This window comes from Lytechinus variegatus, chromosome 4 (genome assembly GCF_018143015.1).
Source record: "Lytechinus variegatus isolate NC3 chromosome 4, Lvar_3.0, whole genome shotgun sequence".
NCBI classification, from domain to species: domain Eukaryota; kingdom Metazoa; phylum Echinodermata; class Echinoidea; order Temnopleuroida; family Toxopneustidae; genus Lytechinus; species Lytechinus variegatus.
The window spans coordinates 24,866,707-24,889,643 of NC_054743.1; the positions used below are offsets into that span (position 1 = coordinate 24,866,707).

Here is a 22,937-nt window from a genome sequence, read left to right on the forward strand (position 1 = left end):
GATCACAATACACAGACAGGGAAGAGACCCTCTACCACTGCGGTGTGTAAGCAAGCGTGAAAAATCATTACCCCTATCTCGTCAAAAAAATCCTAGGCCACCCGTTGTGTACAACTACATGTACAACTACATGTACAAGTGGAAGAAAGCTGTGTAATTCATCACTAAATTTCCGACAATTTTAATTTGGAGTTAGCAGGAATTGGGAAGGAATCTTTGATTCTCACTCTCGTTATTTCTTCAAGATCGAGGAGTAACGAAAACGTAAAAAAATCACTTCAAAGTTGAGAGTGGAGTGAAATGATATTCGGTCCGGTCCTCTGTCAATATTGCGATTGGATTCTTGGAGCTTGAAGACGTCTTCTGAAATCTTTTGCGATGTATTGAAACGTGCACTTAGTTTCAAAGGATGAAAATGTAATGTATTCTAATTGAAGAAATATAATTGTCGAGAATTAATGGTTTTCGCGAAAACAATGCCTGTTAAGGGGCACTATGGCCAGTCGAAAACCGCTCCTGTCAAATCGCATGAAGCCGTCAACGACATTTACCGCACCGCCGCGGCTGGCGGATACTTCCCCGGAGTTCTGGCGGTGAAAGAGGATGGCGTCCTGCAAACCAAGCCATTGCCGCTGAAGTCGCATCAAGGTCTTCAAATTCTTGCTCGATCAAGTACCCATTATAATTGTGCCTCGCCATCAAGAGAGGATGTTTTTCTTGATAACTATGCACGAAGGACAAAACAGCTGAATGAACAAGGTTATAATTCTGTAAATTATAAACCCTATCAACTTTTAGGAGGGCCGGTAGTATTGGACGAAAAACAGCTAATTCTCTCTGCGCTTGGTCAAAGTAAACGGGACGTAAGTACAATATTATGTAAAATACTAATAGACCTAACGCTTATAAGGCTAACCATTATTCTGTTTATGTAATAAATGTTTTTTTTTATTATTATAAGTAACCATGTTTCTGCTTTTATTTTTTTTTTGCATGTTGATGCAGATTCTTCGGGGCCTGTAATGAAGTGTGCAGATCTAGGCCTACATACATGTTAATTCTCTCTTGATCAATCAAGAAAAGTTTTGATATTAACATTTCAAAAGTAATTTTCTTTATACCGCATCTACTGGAAAAATACAGTTGTTCCTGTAGTCAAGTTTCCAGGTCAATCTTGTTTTCTTCCTAACTTGGATAAATTCAAAAACATTTTAATTTTGTTTTTTTTGTTTTTCAAGGGTTTACATAATTTGAGAAACTGCATCAATAATATAATTGACCTGACATGGGTTTCTATATGCCTACAGAGATTCAGGCTGAAACAAATCTTCAGAGAATGTGTAGCACACTTTTTGGGCTATTATAAAGTCTTTGGAAATTATAAAATGAAAATTTTTGTCTTTTTCTTTAAGTCTGTTTCCTCCTAAATTGAAGAATCCTGAAGGAATCGGTGTTGTACTTGCCAGAAACCAAGGAGCTTTTTGCAGAAACGAAAGGCTTAATGGGCCTACATGTATGTGCCAGTTGTGATATGAAGTGAGAATAAACAAGGTGCCCTGATAAGTAGTGTGCACAGCAAGTTAAAAACCTATTAATATTATCACATTTTAATATTGGCAGTAATACATTTCTTTGTATGAATTTCCCTTTTTCTAGAACTGTTCAGCATCTGAGTCAAAGGGAGTATCTAGTGAGAAGCAGGATGACGGGAAAAAAGATGGGAAAGGCGGAAACGGGGAGGAGGAGAGCGCGGATGCAGTCAAACCATACAAATTTGTCGTCAGGCGGAACAACAAGAATCATAAATCACTTCATAAGGAAGTTTCTACTGGCAGGTATGTGATTTAGGGGGTGTTGCAAGAAAATATTTGCGACCAATTGCAAATATTCTGTTGCAATTTACAACTGATAGATCAACGTTAGCTATAGCAAATCGGATTAAACTTCTTGTTTCAAGGAGCGAATTAGCAATCAATCACTAATTTGCAATTAACTGCAAGACATATGATTGATTTAGGGACCAAAAATTGACTTGCAATTGATCGCAAGTTTCTTGCAACACCCCATTAGACTACTGGGTAGTGCTTCATGAAATGATTTGGCAGGTTTAATGAATGATGGCCATTCAAATATGCAGAAGGACTTGCATAGATCTGTCTGATTTTCAAAAAAAGAAATTTGTGAATGAGAATGTTGCAAAAGATGGCTGATAAAATGCTTGTTATATGGGGATATTTCTTGATTCTCTTTCTGAATACTGTTGTAAAGATACTTTATGAAATACTCACTAGAACACCATTTCATTTACATGTAGTAATTTTGGGGTGACTACCAGTACCTGTACTTAAAGTGTTGAAAATACTTTTGTAATCAGGGGTTATTACATTGCATGTATCTGGCATTGAAACTCTTCAATCTTTTCCATTCATGATTCCAGCAATTTCTTCATCTCTTCAAGAGCCCTATTTTGACTGAAACCAAGTTTGTCATTAAAACCTCTGACAATGCTTTGTAAAATGCTCACCAGGGACGTGTTTTAACAAGTGATTTATAATTGAATTGTTATTAGCTCCTAAAATTTTCCATCTGATTGCAAGAGAGCAAAGTTTCCTGTGATTAAAGAATTTTATGGTTTGCTAGAGGACAAGGGAATATTGATGCTGATTTGTGTTTTTGTTGCATTTTTTTCTTCTTTTTCCAGAGTAATGGTGAAATGGGCTAAGCTAGGACATGGGGTCTTTACTATGATCAGAGAACAAGAAGAACTGAGGGTGAGTCTCCCTTCTCATTATTCTATTGTTTTTCTGTTTTTAGAATTAAAAACATATTTTGTGGCAATAAAGATGGGGGGTGCCATGTCTTTCATGATTTTTTTTAGGGGGGGGGGTAGTAGCCTGTAGGAGAGGGTCATCTTGTCCCACCCTGGCTGTGGTGAAAAATCTAAAGAAGTTGAAGTGCATGCCCCATGTATATGATCTATGGTGGTTGTAATGAAACATCAGTTAATTTTCTATTTGGTTCAATACAAAGTGTAATTTGCAGGAGCAGAAGAAGGTAAAAAATCTCCCATTTACAAGTAGGATCTTTCACCAAATTGCTTAAAATATATGTTTGTGTGTGAACTTCACGAGCTATTAATCTCATACAAATATAAAAAAAATCACGAGGTATTGATCTTCTTTGATGATTAATTTAGAAATCATTTCCAATATGGATACATATATTTGGAGTGAAAAAAAGAAATCGCAATCCATTTTTGTAGGGGCCATTTCTATTTTCATCAATGTTATTTTTTATTATTCACTATGCAGGTGAATGCAGAACATAATGAAAGAAGGAGAAAAGAAGAACAAAGGAAGAAGGAATGGCAACCAGCTGTTGTGGAAGTATCAGATGAAGGAGAGACAGATGAAGAGTTAGAAAAGGAAGAAAGTCTTAGGTAGGCCAAAGATTCATATCACAGTATATGAAAATATCACAATATGAGGTAAAATATGCGCTTGATACTGAGTTTTGTCAACTACATGTAAGGGTAGCGCAGACCATACAAATACAATTGATATTAAAGTGTATAAAATGACTGTCCTTACTGTTCATTGCAGCTGCTGCTATCATTAAAAATAAAAAAATCTACCCCGAAACATAGGCCTACACAAAAATGGAGGAAATACTATGAAATTACTGATCATGAACTATTTCAAGGGCTGACCTGACAATTTTATTTTATTTTTTAAGGGGCTACTTTTCACTGTGGATTGTCTAATCCCCCAATGTTAGATAAGATTCAACATGGCAGAGAATGGGGAATCATCAGGGGCTCTTTAAAGGTCAAGTCCACCTCAGAAAAATGTTGATTTGAATCAATAGAGAAAAGTCGGACAAGCACAATGCTGAAGATTTCATCAAAATCGGATGTAAAATAAGAAAGTTATGACATTTCAAAGTTTTGCTTATTTTTAACAAAATAGTTATATGAACGAGCCAGTTACATCCAAATGAGAGTTGATGATGTCACTCACTCACTATTTCTTTTGTTTTTTATTGTTTGAATTATACACTGTACAATATTTCAATTTTTACGAATTTGACGATTAGGACCTCCTTGCCTGAAGCACAAAATATTAAAATAATGGAATTCCACGTGTTCAGGGAGGAATGAAACTTCATTTCACATTACAATGACGAGAAAATCAAAATATTTCATATTTCAAACAATAAAAAAAACAAGAGAAATAGTGAGTGATTGACATCATCGACTCTCTCATTTGGATGTAGCTGGCTCGTTCATATAACTGTTTTTGTGAAATGATGCGAAATTTTGAAATGTCATAACTTTCTTATTTTACATGTACCTGTACATCCGATTTTGATGAAATTTTCAGTGTTATGCTTCTTTTTATTCAAATCAAGTTTTTGTTGGGGTGGACTTGCCCTTAAAGGGGAAGTTCACCCTGACAAAAAGTTTATTGTAAAAAAAGCAGAAAAAATGATAAAAAATATTGCCGAAGGTTTGGGAAAAATTCATCAAATAATTAAAAAGTTATTAGAATTTCAATTATTTGATTTGTGACGTCATATGCGAGCAGCATTCCTACATAGCGAATGGTAAAAAATCAATGAAATGTTATTTTCTCAGAAAATTGAAAAAGGTTTTCATTGGAACTTTTGTATATCAATAGACAAATCATTTCACACCCGATCATGAAAAGAAAACAAAATTAAGTCATCAGGAACCATACAAAATTTGAAATTCATACATTTTATATTACATAACACATGGGGCAGCTGCTCGTTTATGACGTCACAAATCCCAAATTTTGAACTGTAATAACTTTCTTACTCTTTAACAGATTTTCCTCAAACCTCACCAATATTTTTTCTATTTTTTCTGCTATTTTTACAACAAAGTTTTCTTCAGGGTGAACTTCCCTTTAAGGCTGACTATATCAGTGGTGACAATATTGGGGTAACTTGAAATGTGATATCATGCAGCACTGATTAAAGACATATAAAGCAATGCCAAAAATTAGTGAATTTGTGTTGAGTCACTAACTCACTATTGACACATTAACCAGGGGTATATTCAGGACTTTCCAAAGGGGGGGGGGCACATTTTCCCTGAGGAAAAATTTGACATAAAAAAAGGTCGTCACTTTCAAAAGGGAGGGCACACACTTCTGTTTAAACAGCATTTTTACATTAAAAATTTTAATTGTGCCTCTCAAGAGGGGGGGGGGGGACGGGCTGGCTTTGCCCCCCCCCTCCCTGTATCCACCAGTGACTTGAACGACATTTAAATGAGCTACTGTGTACTGCAAACACGGCCTTTGTTGCACAATAACCTTGCACCATTATCATCTGAAAATTCATGTTTGCTTTTCAGCTTATGGGTATTAGATTATGCAGTAGATGTGTTTTAATTTATTGCAGTTTTCTTTTGGTTCTCCATGGGTTTAAAGATAAAGTCATTAACATCCTGTTTAATGTGTTTCTATGTTTATTTTTCAGTGTTTATATGAATCAAGGTGCAGAGAGCAGAAAAGAGGTGTCTTTTGCATTGTAAGTACAAAGGGTCTTACATTGGAAGGGTATTGTGAAGCTCCCTTCTCCCTCCATTCCATTGATTTCAAATTGAAATATAATTCAGTTCATAAGTATATCATGTGTATTAAGTACAGGTTCAAGAAATCTATTGTAAAAAAGAGACAGGAGAGAAGAAAGAATGATGAGGAAGAAGAAAAGGAAAAAATGAAAATAATGAAAAAAAGGAAGATGAAAAGGGGAAGAGGAAAACATGAATAGATGTGAAGCAGTGAGATATTTTTTTTTAAGATATTGACATCAGTTTAAAAATGCATAAAATTGGTGACAGTGTAAAAAACAAAATTCATGCTGTAAATATTTTGTTCAAGTTATCCGTCATGAAATATGTCAAACATTTAGTAGGCTATCATTTTGATGCAATTCCTTTAACAATATCAAGATTCTTTTCTATACTTCTATTTGCAAGTACAGCTTTTCCGCTTTTTTTTTGCTGTTAGTAATCATGAAATTTGTGATTGTCATACATATAATTATCATCATTATTGTTTCTATACAGTGATGCAGCTAGTACGGTACCCGACAACCAAACAGAGCAGGGGGATACAACTCGCCTCTCTACCACCGCCATGATGACCACTGCCATGGCAACGACCCCATCTAAATCCATCCTGAGTGGGGCATCGTCACCCACCAAGAGGAGGCGGAACAAGCGACTGGTGGAACCGCCACGCCCCTACACTCCCTGCCATACAAACATCAATATTGATCCAGACGGGGATGAAACAGACAAGTAAGTATGTTTCCAGATTATGGAAAAAGAATTGACTCAATTCAATGTCGTCAATTTGAAAGTAACCTGGGGTATGATTCACTGAAATCGAAATGAATTTTAAGTGAGGTGAAATAAGTATAACATTTTTGTTTTTCATCTAATTTATGAATGGCCCTCCAGGACTCCTGCATTCACAATTTAAGATCAACTTGAATTAGCCACAATTCTTCATTAGTTCGCCCTTGGCCCCATGATTCATTTTAATTCAAGTATTGCCTACAAAAAAGCTATTTGAGGAAGGTGAAAGCATTCCATAACCATCCATTAATATTTTGATGGAAACAAATATTTGCAAGTAGAAATGTATGTATAACTATTATATGACTGTTCAATTTGAAGATTTTAGTGATATATCTTCATTGTTTTCTCTTATGAAGTATGAGAGCATTTAAAGATACTTTCATCTATACCTCTCATCAAGAAGATCTTCATCCATGTATATGAAAGATAACATCAGAAACATTGATTTTCTTAAACATTTCCTAATATACTTGAGGGATATTTTTTTATATATTATTTATCCAGGAAAGCGATATTTCGTCAGATGTGTGCAGTGAATTGGATCTTAGAAGCTATGATGATAGAGCCTCCTGCTGCTATGGAGCCCATCAGTAAATGCTGGAAAATTAAATATAGGTAAGGAGCAGCCCCCCCCCCCCCCTTGTAAAAAAAAGTGAGAAAATGTGGTTTAAAAAATATAATTTGATTTTTCTGTGTAGTTCAAATTTATCCTATTGTTGTTATTGGTAATTTATACTTTATTGAAAGCCAAAGCAGCTAAGATCTTTGGTTGTTCACGCATTGTACATGGGTTATTTTTTAAATATATATATATATTTTAACATTATGAGGGCAATTTTATAATAATGATACATAACATTTATAAGGCACTTATGACTGGTGTTGCTAAGCACACTCTGTTCTGTTCAATTTTCAATTTGTATTGGCCTGTTCAAAACTAATTTTAAGAGAATGATACGAATCTGGAACATTGATTGCCAAAAATTTGAAAGGCAGTGCAACTTCACCTTGTTTTACATTAATTTATTTTAGTACATGTATAATAATACTTTTCAGTCAACATTTGCTTAACATACATACTGTACATCTTAGTTATTTTCGTCTTGGCATCATTGTTTTTGTTTGCAGGGATATGGAGAACCGATCATATTGTAAAACCACTGTCCAGAGATTAAGAAAAGAGAAGGCTTTAGACACGAGATGGAATGCTTTCATATCGGCCGAGGGTGCTGGTCATCTGGTAAGGGTCATTTTCTTTCTTCCCCTCATACCCCTTTTCTTTTCATTAATATGAAGATGTTTATAAATACTATTTTATATTACAAGTATAATTTGTGCTTTTATGATTGTGTTGTTCTGTTCCATATCATTTGCTTTCCTCATAGAAATTGATGAGTTCATCACATTCCAATCTCTTTTTTTGTGCTACTCAATTGTAAATATTACAGATTACCCTGAAGTACATATTGCATGAAATATTGCATTAAAACAAGATGATAGTAATGATATTTGTATGAGATTGCTGCATGAAATATTTAATTGTTCATCTGCTATCAATTGCTCATTTTGTTATGTTCCATTTTCATTTGTGCCGAATCATGTAGTATATATGTAAAAATTGTTTAGTATATATATGTACATGTATGTGTCTTCGTCTTACATATCCCCCCCCCCCCCCCCCGAGTTCGTTTATAGTAATTTTAACTGCCATTACCTTTCAATGATGCATACATGTTGCATGTTATTTTTCTATCGTATATTGATATGTCCAATTTTCCACTGCTCTCCCTTTGCAACCCCCCCCCCCAACAGGCTGGCTTGCCTAATTTATTCCAGGTAAAATGAGTTTTGTGCTCTTCTGTGAATGTGTCAGGACTTGTTTTCTTTGCATGATACTAACAATCTACCCTATTTCAATGTTTTGATTGATAACTTTCAATTATAATTTCAATATCTGTTTTGCTTTGTGATGGTATTCCCCTAATTTAGTTTGAACTTCTTTCCCAAAAGAGTTTTTACATCCAAGTTGCATTTTCTTTTCCTTCTCAAATTGTTTGGTACCAAGGATTGAGATGGTGAAAAAAGAGCAATTGATTAAGACTGGGTCCTGTAACATAAATATAAAGTTGGCAATTGTAGGGCTGATTTGTAGAAATGATTGCATTGATTATTGTGAGTGACTATGATCAATTATTGATAAAATGAAAACAAAATAACACACCCCCCATAATTTATTACTCTGCTTGTTAAAGGGACCAGGGTTCAATTTTCTAAAGACATGTTCTAAAAACAAAACCGGCAATTTCTAAAACAAATTTACTATCAGCCAATCAGATCGTAGGATTTTATGTTATTGCAAATTTGTTATATTACAACATTTTTTTTTATGAAACAGGTCCCAGATTCCCAAACTCTATTTTGAGTTATTTATACAAAAAAATCATACTTCTGATGCTGAACATTTAGGTAATTTTCATTCTCTCAACTTTGTTTTCTCAATTTTCTTGTGTGTGGGATTTATATTATTTCTACCTGTATGAATGAATCTATGTGTACTTTTTTGCACAAATATTATTTTCAAAATCTGAATAAAACATTGCAATAAATCATCATTTCACTTGTTAGGAAATATGATGGAATTGTGGCAAGATTTTGGTAAAAACTGGTAATATTACCGTTTAATCAAGGATATAGATGTGCATGCACATTGATACTGATAGCTTAAAATGTTTAAATGAACTATTAGTTTTGCACACCTTTTTGGTTGATGTTTAGTTTTGTTTGTCACATTGCATGAACATCAATTATTATTGTACAGTATGTTATATCTTCAGAAACATCTTTGTAAATGGTATAATCAAATTTACTTTTGACCCTATTAAGTGCTACAATGGTCCATTAGAGTCATAAATCAAGGACTTTGGGCACTGAATGTACACTGAAGTTTAGTAAAAAAAAATGTTTGATTGTGTTTACCTGTACTTTTGGCTGGGGAATACATTATTTCTTATTTTTCTATTATTTTCTAGTGCATGAACTTAATATTTCAAATGTGTTAATGGGTTTGTTTATGGCATCTTTTGTTTACCATTGATGTTTAAGTATTTGATGTATGGTTGAATCGTCTCAGTTTATTTGCTTGCATGCACCTCTTTTATGTGTTTGTCAAATCAATCACTAATATTGATTTGTTTTTATTCTTATTACAGTCTTATATACTCTTCTTGAGAGGTGTGACAAACAGTTTTTGTTTTGTGTGGATGTTGGTTTTTTTTTATCTTCCTGAGAGTCCTCACTTGCTTTTTTGTTGTTGATTATTACCATTTACTTTTGATTCATTTGTGATGGAATGTAAATATTTCTTTGTCATATGCATATTTTCCACAAAGAGATTAAATTCTTATTGCTGCATATTTGTAAAATAATTTTTGCCACTATTGAGAATTATAACTTTTAAAGTTTTTGGCATTTAAAATTAAATTTTGAACGGTGAATTCAATAAACACCTCTCTTTAAAAACTCTGTAGAGGTCTTTTGGTTATGTTTTGATATCAGTTTGAGAGAAAACACATTTTTTTCTATCAGTGTAAAACAATATTCTTGATATCTCTAAAAGTAGTTGTACACTCAATATATCAAGAAACTTTTAATAATTTTTCAATCCATTTCATAATTTTTTCACTTTTAAAACAGAAATCACGTTCCCCGGCAAGAGGCTTGCTTTCCACTCAAAATTCAGGTTTCTCACGGACGTTGCGTCGTCTCTCCGCAAATAGTACGGCTAACCGAGCGGCATCAGCGATGGGTCAAAGTTCAGTTGACCAAAGCCCTCTCTCGCCAAAGGCTGAAGATACGGCGAGTTCATTCTTAGAGGCTGCAGATAAATGTAAGAATGATTTATATCAGATACAGTGTATCTATGATATTCTGCCATATATTATAGAAATGTAATATTGACTTAGAAGATGGGTCAGTAAACTTTTGAATGCAGGGTATATGCTGACATCCACTAACAGGAAGCAAATCTGTGGAATGAGTGTCATTGTCATTTTCTTGAAATATATAAAGATATTTGCTTATTTCAGAAGTTGAGGGATATGCAGCTGCAATTCCTTTAGCATCCTGAATAGCATACAGAAAAAATCCCAAATCAAGAAAAAAATAAATTTTCAAAAGAATCAGAGTTGCTTCCTTTTGTCAGAGGATGGCAGAATGGATCTGGAAATTGTTGCAGACAAAATGCTGTGTTTAAACCCAACTCATAGACATCTTACACAAGTCTTAAATGCAGGCTTCTGATTGGTTAAAAACTGAGGTGCGTTTGATTTTTAGAGTAATGTAGAAAAGGGTATTTCAGGGCTTTTGGTAATAGGTTATAATTATGCTCTGATGGTGAAATGAGTAAATTTGACAGTATGATACAATATATTTCTTTTGAAAAACATTACTGTTGTAAGTGCAGCCTTATTCAATTGTTTTGTGATGCACTCATGTTGAGAAACTTCTCTTTTTATACAGTGGCTGAAATTCCCGACAGTGTTTCAATACAGGGAGGGGATACACCAGGGAAATTACACAGGTGAGGTATTCAGCTTTTAGAACTGCAAGTTTTTATCTTCTAAAGCTCATTAATTACTTGGTCATATAATGGCATTTATACTATTTTGATGGATGATTCCATCACATATGTATTGCTTAAGGTCTTTGTCAATATGCTCCCATGGAAAGCTGTATATACATGTAAAGGGAAAGATGACTTACCGACAATAAATTAAGACACAGTTGCAACTTTGTAGTTGGAGATCAATACTTTTATTAACCGTAATTAACCGAAGTGTAGGACAGACGAGTTGTCGCATGACAGACGCAGATGGCGCTATAACACTATAACATCAAATATAAATCAAATGGCGTAACCACTTTTTCCTTATGTAAACGAAAAGAATTTTGCAATGATCCAAGGCAAAAAGCTTTGTAAAAGTATTGTCAAAATATAAAAGTGTAAACTCGCAAACAACTGCAAAGAAAATACGCAAACATTAGCGCAAAGACATACCCACAGATGGGACATCACACAAAACCGAAAATAATAACCAAAAAAAACTAAATGCGCAGCATAACTTATCACAAGCACAAAAATGAGCAGCAATTGGTAGTAGGCGAATTAGCTGGAGTGAGAAAAGGTATTCGTTTGGTAAGGTGAGGATCCTGACAGCAATAAACTATCAAATTAGAATCAAAATCGTTAAATAGAGCTGGCTTGCTGTTTTCGTTTGTTTGGTAGCTGAAAAAAAGCTAGACGCATTAAAAAACCCATTAGCATGCATAAGTACACCCAAAAAGTTAAAGCTGCAAAAATGCATAAAAAACAAAAGATATACACCAAAAAATAGTGTCCATCAGCAAAAAACTCAGGAGGTAGGGAAAACTCAAGGAATTCACCTGGCCAAATAGTAGTAGTTTGAGAAGGGGCACGAAGGACAAATGCGCGACGCACTGCATGACCAGCCTTAGGCTTACTACAGGAACCGTAACTGAACACAGTACCATCAGCCAAGGAAATCTCCCTCCTTGCTGGCCTGATGGCCACATCATTCCTTTCCATGAATGGAGTACCAGCCAAAACGTCAACATCAAGGTTCTCAATGACCAATCCTTCAAAATGGAACTCATGATTGCCACGACAAACGGTGAAACGGGTTTCACCACAAACCTGCAGCGGGGAGGACCCATCAGCCTGATGAGCTGACTGGGTGGTGGAGGACACGTTACAACCTAATACTCGGGCCGTAGAAGCACGCATCATATTCCCAGTAGCACCACTGTCGAGGGTGATACGAACAGCATGATGATCATAAAATGCGTCAAAATAAGGAGACTGGCGAACTTGGACACGCAGTGTGGAAGAAGTACCTCCACGGCCAGGGTCTGGTGACAAACAAGCCTCGTCACATGACTCCTGGGGGTCAACCTCACCGTCAAAATCATCGGAACCACCATCATCAAAAATTTTGGCAACCTGCCTGGCCTTAGCCATGTACTGCCAATCGGAGTCTGGAAGGTAAGGACAGACACTCAAAAAATGGTCACTAGGACGGCCAGCCTGAACGCAGAGTGGACAAGATTTGGAAGGCCTGGGACGGAACTTCGCCGGGGTTCGAGACTGAGTACGCTTGGGAGCAGTCAGACTACGACCACGGGGCGGAAAAGCCGCTGTACGCATCGCCCTGGAACATTCAACTGACTCCAAAAGACTAGTAAGAGCCTGAGAAATTTCAGGTTTGAGGGATGCAAGTGTACGTGAACGGAGTTCTGTGCCGTACCGTTGCTTCACCACCTGGGGGAGGTCAGGGTGCAAAAGGCGAAGCCACTGCAGAACAATGAATTTCCCAATGGAAGGCGAAAGTTCTTCATCATCCAAGATGGGATCACCATGATGGGTAATACCACTTCCAACTGTCAACAAATTGTCCTCGACAAAGGCAAGTAATCTCTGATATAAATCTTCTGGCCGCTCATCAGATTCCAGCTTGATCTCGCAAAAATAAAAAAAATGAGCGCCTGTTGCCTGAAAGCCATAGTGAAGTCTAATAGTGGCCCAAATGTCGTTCAAAGAAGTGGAATTGCGGACAATAGAATTTCTAGCAATGACGGGACAAAAGTTAGCAATCTGACCTAGCATAAGATCAAGTAGGTTCGCTTTCTGTTGAGCAGTTTTGCGTAATTCTGAAGGAACAGAGGGATTGTCATCTATGAAACCCCTTGTGGGGTTAGCTTTTGTTTTCTTACCCCATGTTACCGACTCAGAAAGGAAGAAAGCAAAGTTAGGATCAAGATTCAAAGTGTACAAAAGATTCTGCCTCCATCCTTCAAAGGATGTAATGGATTCAATTTTACCCAAGCACCATTGCTTAGGTACTTTCGGCATACTACACGCCATTGTAAGGCTGTGGGACCGACACTACTTACGGCTAGATCTAACCAACTACTCGTTCACGGTAAACTTACTTTTACGGTGCAACCAGCTGTTTTCCTCTCAGCAAAGTCCTTCAAACGTGGCCTCAGAAAAAAAATCAGGCGTGAGTGAATCCCAATAGCGGCCAGCACGACAATAAATTAAGACACAGTTGCAACTTTGTAGTTGGAGATCAATACTTTTATTAACCGTAATTAACCGAAGTGTAGGACAGACGAGTTGTCGCATGACAGACGCAGATGGCGCTATAACACTATAACATCAAATATAAATCAAATGGCGTACACATGTTTACAAATGTTACAAACCTGACACCAAACCTCATACTAATAGTATGTTTCATTCTCACAACCAAGACTGCTTTTGCAGTGGACAACTACATGTATTACACTAACCTTGTATTTTGAGAGAATTTGATACAGGAGTATTCTGTGAGTACCGGTATCTCTTGTTTATCATTTCCGTTTGTGTTTCAAAATCTTACAGATCTCCCTCTGTGTTGAGTGAAAGAACAGCGACCCCTTCTTCGAAGAGAAGTGGATCAGTTGTCAATAAGTTATCTGTGAGTATTTAATCTGCCTTGGACAAATTTACCATTTTCATGTAGTTTCCAGTGTCTGAAATGAATGAGAATGCATGGTCATTGAAACTGATAAGTTCATTGGATTAATGACATTGTTAATATTGTATTTTGGGGATGTTTTCTTTTTTTTTCATTTTTAAGTGCCATTTCATGATAAAGGAATGAATACTCTCATATTTTTCAATGTTGAGGAATTGTACCAATATACATATAAAAGAGATATTAATATCATTAGGATCTATTTTTATCACACTAATGAAGACTGTTGGAGTTGCAGAATTTAAGTGCTATTACAAATCAAGTTAAACAAGCCTTGCCTCTGCATGAAACAAATTAGTTTCAAACTGGGAGACAAGATTACTCAGGGTAAACTTTTGAAATCATAAAATGACAATATCGTGCATTGCAGATTTACTGCATGCTGTTAACTTATTTTGTGTAACATTTAGGCCTTAAATTTTGACATTTTTAGGGAAAGGCCACTATTCAAAGAAGCACAATAGTACATTACAGCACAGATGGGAATATTAAAGATGGCACAAAAATATCTTAGGCCAGTGTAAAGGGCAATGAGGCCTATCAATGGACATCCTCGGCCATCACTTTTATTTCTTTTTTATCTTCTTCATAGAAACAAGACCTAGAGGAGAAAGACAAGCAGGAAAGACCAAGGGAGAGACAAGTTAGCACATGGGTGGCTTCTACCAATAGGAAACTACATAGATCACAAAGGTACTGTGTGATAATAGTTTCAAAGTCTAATTAATAATTCTAACCGTGGTTGGCTGTATGGGAATTTATTCAAAGGAGATATAAGAAAACAATTTTATATAGGATTCTACTTTGAAAATTTTCTTACAGACATGTAGAATCTGTAGATAGTGAATATAATATACATTATTGCTTGAGATTATAAAAGGAGTGACACAAATAAATTTTTGACAAATTTTAAGAAACACTCAGATGAGGATAAATGGGTGTCACTTCAAAATACAATGCAATTATTTTATTGTACTCACTAGAAAAAAACAACAACCAAAGGCTCCCATTATGGAATATGTGGCAGCTGACTCTTTTCACATGCTATTGCTTAAGAAGGAGGGGAAACTGGTAAATGATATTCATAAAGAGGGCAAAAATGCAAGTTTATTTTACTTAAGAAGTGCATGTGACATGTGCTGAACATATACCTTCATTTTAATCCACCACGGTTTCCTATTGACAATTTTATTTTTCAGTGCTCCAATAAGAAACCAAGAGTTCAAGCCCATCTTTCCAAGCCGAAAGCATCTCTATCTAGCCAAGGAACTCAGAACCCAGTTTGCTGATGTCACTGAAGATCAGGCCCTCATGCTTCATGACAAGCTAGAAGCCATGGAAAAGTGAGTAAAATGAACAAAACCTTGTCCAATTATTGGTTTTTTTTGGATTGCCCCCTTGTTTTACTGCTTGTAATAAGGCCAAGAAGTTGCTGTCAATGATAATGACTTGGGGGTATGCTCTCCTGCATACTATTTAATAAAAAAAATGTGAAGTTTTAATTCTCTGGACAGTAACCATGTAAAAAGTCAGAGACCAGGAACATGTTTCACAAAGGTTTAAAATCTGAATTAATATCATACTTGAATTCTTAATTGCTTTTATTATATAGGGCATCTTCAGATTGGTCCGATCATGCTCAGGAGATGCTCTCTCTCTTTTGCACATTAATCAATGAGATTATACATCAAATGTTATGTGCATGTCGATACCAAAACATGACTTGATACTATTCCCAGAACTTCCCAGCCAATCAAAACGGAGGATTAATTAAAATTGTCAGTGGTGACGATTTTCATGAAATGGGCATCCAGTCCTGGGGACCATGCAGGGCCCTGTTGCATAAAAGTTGCTATCATGGTTGATCTTCCATCCAATGGTAACTACCAATGGAATGATAATCAACAGCCAATCAAAATCAAGGATTCCATGCAAGTTATCATTGCAAGGCAAAGTTACCATAATGCAACAGGGCCCAGACTAGTCCACGCCCTCTTAATACCAATGGCCAGCTGGGTGTTGCATAACGCTGTCCGTAAAATCATGCATTGTTTTATGCACAATTGGACCATGTTCTTAGTTGCCAAGTCAGCTAACTAGGGAATATTGAGCACAAGAATTGGTCATTAGTCATGCATTAGGTAATTTTATAACTTTACGAAACACCTGCCAGGTTTGTCACATTTCATCTCTATTAGGTGGTTTTAACAGTTCATTATTACTAATAAAGCCACTTACCATAGGTTTCTGAATTTTTGTGACTTTACTTTACAAACTTTTACTATTTCTACCTTTCCAGGAAACGACTTGAAAGGAGTGAGAATAAGTTCCAGTCGATCCGAACCAATGTCCACATCAGCTCCCAACTGGCCCTGCTCAAAGAGGCTGGGCAGGATAAAGATGAACTGCTAGCGGAAGAAAATAAACGAAAGAAAAAACTGGAAGATGAAAGCAAATGGTGAGTTGTTGGGTAGTGGTGGTTCTAATTTAAACATTTTATACAGTGCTTCATACAATGTTTCTAAGCGCTGCATACTATAACTTTAGCTTAGCTTCCCTGATCGGGCACTAAGTATTAAAAAAATTGACTTCCTACCTGGATAAGGATAACACAGAGACTTGAACATGTCCTATCATTTACATGACTCACATTACAGCATTGTAGTACTACCAGAGGTTGATGCAGGGGATTGTCGCTATATAGCAAAATAAAAATCAAATGACTTTAGGGAAGTTTAGCCTCTGGTAAAGCCCCCATGAAATTACCACTGGTTTGAATATGAAAAGTTATCTGGAATAAACAGAAGAAAGAAAAACGCCCCTAATAAGCATTCTTTAGCCTGGTTTATTATCATGCCCCCCCCCCCCGTCTTATGAAAATCGTTGTTTAAAAAGAATGTAAAGAGATTGTAGTGAGTGACTGCATGATAAGGACTTTTTTTGTAGATTGTGTAAAGCTACAGGTAGGAAAATTATCATTTTTTTTATTATGAACGGAATATAGCACTGTTAACTCTCCATTTATCCCTGCCCACAGGTATCAAGAGTTGGTGCGGAACCTTCCTGCAGACATCAACAACGACAGACCTTGCATGGCCATCTTGGACAAACTACAGAGTCTTGGAAAGATTGAGAGTAGGAAAGCCACGCCACAGAAGTTTCTCAATGTCTTAGCTGGTCTGAGGCATTGGGAGATCTGCTCACCGGACATTAGTGCTGCCATAGAGGTGAGATTGCTGTTTGCCTTACATAATTTAACCTTACATGAAATTGGAACTGCCTATATACATGTAGATTCACATGTTTCTGCAAGACATTCTCAATTGTGATTGTTGATGCCTTACCCAATATTCATGCATATATTGATCATCCCTCCCGTTTTATTCTTGAAATAACCATAGAACCATTTGTGAAGTGTTGCTTTCAAAAAGAGCCATTTTCAATTTTATCTCTCAGCGTTGTCTTTCATAAAAGAAAAAAAATCAAGAATTCCATTCTCTATAATTAAGGAGATAAGTATAGTGTAGAAATAACACAGTCCTGTAAGTCCACAAGAGAGAATATTCGCAAGCTGGCATAACGTGCCATTTGTGTATTTTGAATGCGCGAAATGGTACTCTTTCCACACAAAGTGCTCTCTTTATGGGGTTTGAATATATAATAGTAATGGAAGATAGCCTTTTTAAAATATATATTCTGTGTCAGATGCTTTGCTGCATTTACCTCTATAAAGTGTTTGGTCTCTTTCTCTTGGCAATCTAAATGGTAACATAGTTATCTGTTATATCTTTCACAGTTTGTTCGAGAGAAGGTTGTCGGCATGGCAGTGGAGGAGTTTGAGGCATGGTACCAAGCAGAAATGCCCAACATTGCAAGATCCAAGAGTGCACCACCGGCTACCACGTCATAATCCCATCGTCGGCAGAGGGGTAAAAATTTGCCCCCCTTAAGAAGCAGATCAATTCAAAGTATTTAGTTTGTCCTCTTTGATTTGGAATTAGGAGATCGTGGGATGTGACACTTCATGGTTTATGTTGAAGGTAGTAGGCCTGTAATTAAAGTTTAGCAATCGATCTTATGACTGATGTGATTGATAGTACATAACGATCAATGTGATCAAACCTAAAAATCAGCCCGATGATCAAATCAAAGTTTTGTGTTACAGGGCCCTGTGAAACCTGTAGACAAGACTTGATAGGTAACAGGCAAGAACACCTAGCCAACTTGGCAATGACATACAAGCCTTTACCAAGTTAGTAGTATATGGTCACCAGGGGTCCATTTCATAAAGAGTCACAATTATTGTAACTTTGCCTTTATGGCAACTACTAAAGTAATAGCATTCAGCAGCCAATTGCAAGAAAGGGATCTATGGTAGTTACAATAATGGCAAATCTACAATAGATGCATTTTATGAAACAGACTCCGGGGCCCCACCAGACAAAGAGTTACGATCGATCCAATTAATCTCAATTATATGGAAATCCATCAATGTCATAATTTTCTCTTTAGGAAATTTGCTCAATGTCTTTTGTGAACAAAGGGAAGCAAACAGGATTGTCAAAAAACTGTGAATATATGAATATACATAATTTCTAGAACATACTTTGACCAAAAGTATATCTTAGATGTTGACATTGCTGGCTTTCTGTAGTTACAATAGATCGGATCAATTGTAACTCTTTGTGTTATGGGACGCTGATTGGTTCAGCGAGCCTACTTACCCTCTATCATTGTCAGCAGGTTTCACTATTTTCAACTGGTACATCCAACCAACCAATCAATAGTATTCAGACAGGGATGTATGAATAGAAGTTCTCAGTATTTTTCCAGCTTCCAGTAGAATTAGTAGCGAAATTAGATTTTCAGAAAAAAAGACATTTAGTTATTTTGAATCCATTACTACCAACATAGATTATTAAAGAATGAAAAAAATCTTTTTTTAATCGAATACCTTTTTAATCAAATGCCTTCCTAATATTCTTCTGGTCATTTGTTTTTTAAAAGACTACTGTAGTTTTTTTTTCTACTGTGCAATTATTAATGCGAAGACCAATAAGTTGTTTTTTAAGGTCTCGTTTATGTGTCAGAATTCGGTATGTGTGCGCATGTATATGTGATATATGTAGTGTAAAGTTCATTTATTGAATCATGTGTTGTAAAACGATGATGTTGATCATTGATGTTGATTGTACTTCCTAATATTTGATACATAATTATATTTGTATGAAATTATGATATGCAATCTGCAAATGTAAAAGTGGGTTGTAATTTCTCTTTCTAATTTAATTTACTTCAGAATACAGATTAAAGTTATGATTACAGTATTATATTATGCATCTGAAAATCAGAACCTGAAATTTGCTAATTTTAAAGAAATTGTGCAACAATGTGAATTGCAATCAAACTTTAACTTGCAACCTATACAATAGAGGAAGAGAGAGCATCTTTGTAATTTTATAATACAAGATATACATATTTAGGTCGTTTGGTCCAGTGGTTGGAGCATTGGACTCATAATCGCAAGGTTGTGAGTTTGAATCCCCACTCTGCCATTGTCTCCGCTGTGATAAAAAGGCCCAAGAGTAATATCTGTCATCTATAAGGTCAGCCATTATAACCGATTAACCTGTTTCCTAGGTAATTGGTTACATACCAGCTTGGCGTTTACCAGCAAAATGCTGTCCTGTCGAGTTCCTACAGGAGTTACTATAAACAGAAGCAGATATTGCTCTTAAATGACTCAACTTATGTTCCAGATACTAGTTCAATTTGATATTTTTAAATAATTTATTTACCAGAGATATCTTGATAAATACTGGTGCTGAATTTTTAACAGGGTATCTTGCTTGTAGTTGATGTACAAAAATCATATGTTAGTACTTTTGTTCTATCTAAAGTAACAAGAATGTTCCTTTTAAAGGATTAATTAATTTGTTGGGAGATAAAGAGAAGTAATAAGATATTCATTTTTCTCCAACAATACCACACGGGGAACACAGCAACTGCTGTGTGAAGAATGTTCCTTTTTTGTTTGGTTTTTTGTAACTAGATGCAAGAAAGGGTTGTAGTGTCCAATAATTTCATGTTTCTTTTCCATCAAATTTTGTTTAAAGGAAAGTTGTTGTTGTCACCTTATGTGATAGTTCCTCTGAACAGACTTTTTTTTACATGTATCCCAATTTAAAAACATGTGCTAAGTTAAAGAGTGCATCATAAGAGTCTGTTTGTATAAAAACTTACCAGTTTTCTTTGTACTTTGTTTCCAAGCAACAGGGTTTATGCTGAATATAAAACTTTGCAAAATAAAATGTACTTACCATAAAATGGAGTAACAGAATGTACAGAAATGTGCTTATGTATCTTGGCTTCTATTTCTAAGATATTTTACCTAGCTTTAGCTTTCTGCTTTCTTTCAATACTATTGTAAAAAAAAAATGAACAAAATTTGCTGCGTGTAGACCAATGAACATTTTTTAACGCTTTTCTATTAATCACAAATACAATTTTGCAGTGATCAACACCTTGAAATTTTGTTTTATATGAATCTTACCATGCCTTCCAATGTTATATGAAATGTGTGTTTTATACATAGGCCTTCATGTCGAAATATTTCCTTTGTACTGCAGGACCAAACATATTTTATTTGACAAATTTATTGACAGACATTGCCAAACAAGGGCAATGTATTAGTGATTTGTCATGTTTTTGTAAGCCATGAGCACATTGTCTATTTGTTATTATAATGGCTATGTTAAGTTGATAACAAGCAGTAAAAATTGTTGCTGTTTCAAGAATTGTCATAAGAGTGCTAGAACAAGAGAGAATACTTCAGCATTTTGTTTTGTGGCTATTTTAGAGAGCTAAAAGTATGCAATTATATTTTTATACCATGTTTGTACAATATCTAATGAATATTATAGACTGAAGTTTCAGAGATAATAGACATGAAACAATCCAAAGTAATATAAATAATAAACATTGATATTTGCTTGTAGGGTCACATGAAAATGAGGATGAGATATTAATGTTGTTTACAGCAATATAAAAAAAAGATCTTTTAGTATTGCTCTGACTAAAATATGTATCTGATACGCTGTTTTCCAGTTTCTATTTGTAAAGATTAATATCAATACATGCATTCATTTTTGTAGACTTTTTCACACAAATTATTTTTAGCATGTTAAATATGCAGTTTTTGTCTCACCTGCGAAGCAGAGTGAGACTATAGGCGCCGCTTTTCCGACGGCGGCGGCGACGGCGGCGGCGGCGGCGGCGGCGGCGCCGGCGGCGGCGGCGGCGTCAACATCAAATCTTAACCTGAGGTTAAGTTTTTGAAATGACATCATAACTTAGAAAGTATATGGACCTAGTTCATGAAACTTGGCCATAAGGTTAATCAAGTATTACTGAACATCCTATTAAAGTTTCATGTCACATGACCAAGGTCAAAGGTCATTTAGGGTCAATGAACTTAGACCATGTTGGAGGAATCAACATCGAAATCTTAACCTGAGGTTAAGTTTTTGAAATGTCATCATAACTTGGAAAATATATGGACCTAGTTCATGAAACTTGGACATAAGGTCAATCAAGTATCACTGAATATCCTGCGTGAGTTTCACGTCACATGACCAAGGTCAAAGGTCATTTAGGGTCAATGAACTTTGGCCGAATTGGGGATATCTGTTGAATTCCCATCATAACTTTGAAAGTTTATGGATATGATTCATGAAACTTGGACATAATAGTAATCAAGCATCACTGAATATTTTGTGCAAGTTTCAGGTCTCATGATTAAGGTCAAAGGTCATTTAGGGTCAATGAACTTTGGCCGAATCGGGGTATCTGTTGAATTACCATCATAACTTTGAAAGTTTATTAGTCTAGTTCATTAAACTTGGACATATGAGTAATCAAATATCACTGAACATCCTGTGCGCGTTTCAGGTCACATGACGAAGGTCAAAGGTCAATGAACTTTGGCCGAATTGGGTTTATCTGTTGAATTACCATCAAAACTATGAAAGTTAATGGATTTTATTCATGAAACTTGTACATAAGAGTAATCAAGTATCACTGAACATCCTGTGCGAGTTTCAGGTCACATGATCAAGGTCAAAGGTCATGTATGGTCAATGAACTTTGGCCATGTTGGGGTTTTTTGTTGAATAACCATCATATCTCTGTAAGTTTATTGGTCTCGTTCATAAAAAGTGGACATAAGAGTAACCATGTATCACTGAACATCTTGTGCGAGTTAGAGTAGTATTCAAAGTCAGCACTGCTGCTATATTGAACCGCGTGATGCAGGTGAGACGGCCAGAGGCATTCCACTTGTTATTTTAAATTGCCTCAGGATCATTGGATAAATATAATCATGTTTAAATATTATTTAATTAATACACGTAGCTCAATGATGATACATAATGCTTATGAACAATTTGAAGATGAATGATATCTCTCTCTCTCTGTGTAAACAATGCCAACAAATATTCTTTGCTGTTGCTTTGATTTTGAGATAAATTGAACAAGTACATGTTGTAATCATGTTTTGAGATATCTTCCAAGATATTATTTTGTCATCAAAAGCAAATATTTATTACAATTGTATTAATCATTCTATGCAATAAGTAATCAACTATTTATATCCTTGTATGATTTTTAATGATATTGATGTCATAACTGTATTAAGTTTTAGGAATAGATAGCTATGTGATATGCCAGAAATTAATGAATTGTATTATTGATTTTCCACATCAAATCTATACAATATTTTTGTATTTATACTAGGTCTTTTTTTATTATTATTTCAAGTATCCCCAATGGTTGCTTTATTTAATAACATGGGAGCTTATACAGTATATGTAACTGTGCTCAAGAATCAAATGTTAATTACTCTGGCAACTGTGTTAGAATGCAAATGAACATACATGTAGATA

General features: G+C 35.5%; 1 protein-coding gene across 2 annotated transcripts; it reads left to right on the top strand.

Moving 5' to 3' along the window:
- The first annotated feature begins 86 nt into the window (after positions 1-86).
- LOC121413675 (coiled-coil domain-containing protein 60-like) lies at positions 87-18,449 on the top strand. 2 transcript variants are annotated; one of them, XM_041606595.1, is made up of 17 exons: positions 87-863; positions 1,657-1,835; positions 2,702-2,771; positions 3,312-3,439; positions 5,509-5,559; positions 6,101-6,334; positions 6,902-7,012; positions 7,526-7,637; positions 8,210-8,233; positions 10,091-10,283; positions 10,916-10,976; positions 13,860-13,935; positions 14,588-14,688; positions 15,195-15,338; positions 16,295-16,453; positions 17,033-17,222; positions 17,792-18,449. In XM_041606595.1, exons 1-17 carry the CDS (start codon positions 459-461, stop codon positions 17,903-17,905), a joined length of 2,352 nt encoding a protein of 783 aa, XP_041462529.1. In that variant the 5' UTR covers positions 87-458; the 3' UTR covers positions 17,906-18,449. The 2 variants fall into 2 exon arrangements, with proteins under 2 accessions (XP_041462529.1, XP_041462530.1); XM_041606596.1 differs by lacking the exon at positions 8,210-8,233.
- The last annotated feature ends 4,488 nt before the right edge of the window (positions 18,450-22,937 follow it).

Coding starts and splice junctions, on each gene's coding strand:
- LOC121413675 (XM_041606595.1), top strand. CDS start 459: ATGGTTTTCGCGAAAACAATGCCTGTTAAGGGGCACTATGGCCAGTCG. Junction 8,234..10,090: donor GCTTGCCTAATTTATTCCAG/GTAAAATGAGTT, acceptor CTTTTAAAACAG/AAATCACGTTCCCCGGCAAG. Junction 17,223..17,791: donor ACATTAGTGCTGCCATAGAG/GTGAGATTGCTG, acceptor TATCTTTCACAG/TTTGTTCGAGAGAAGGTTGT.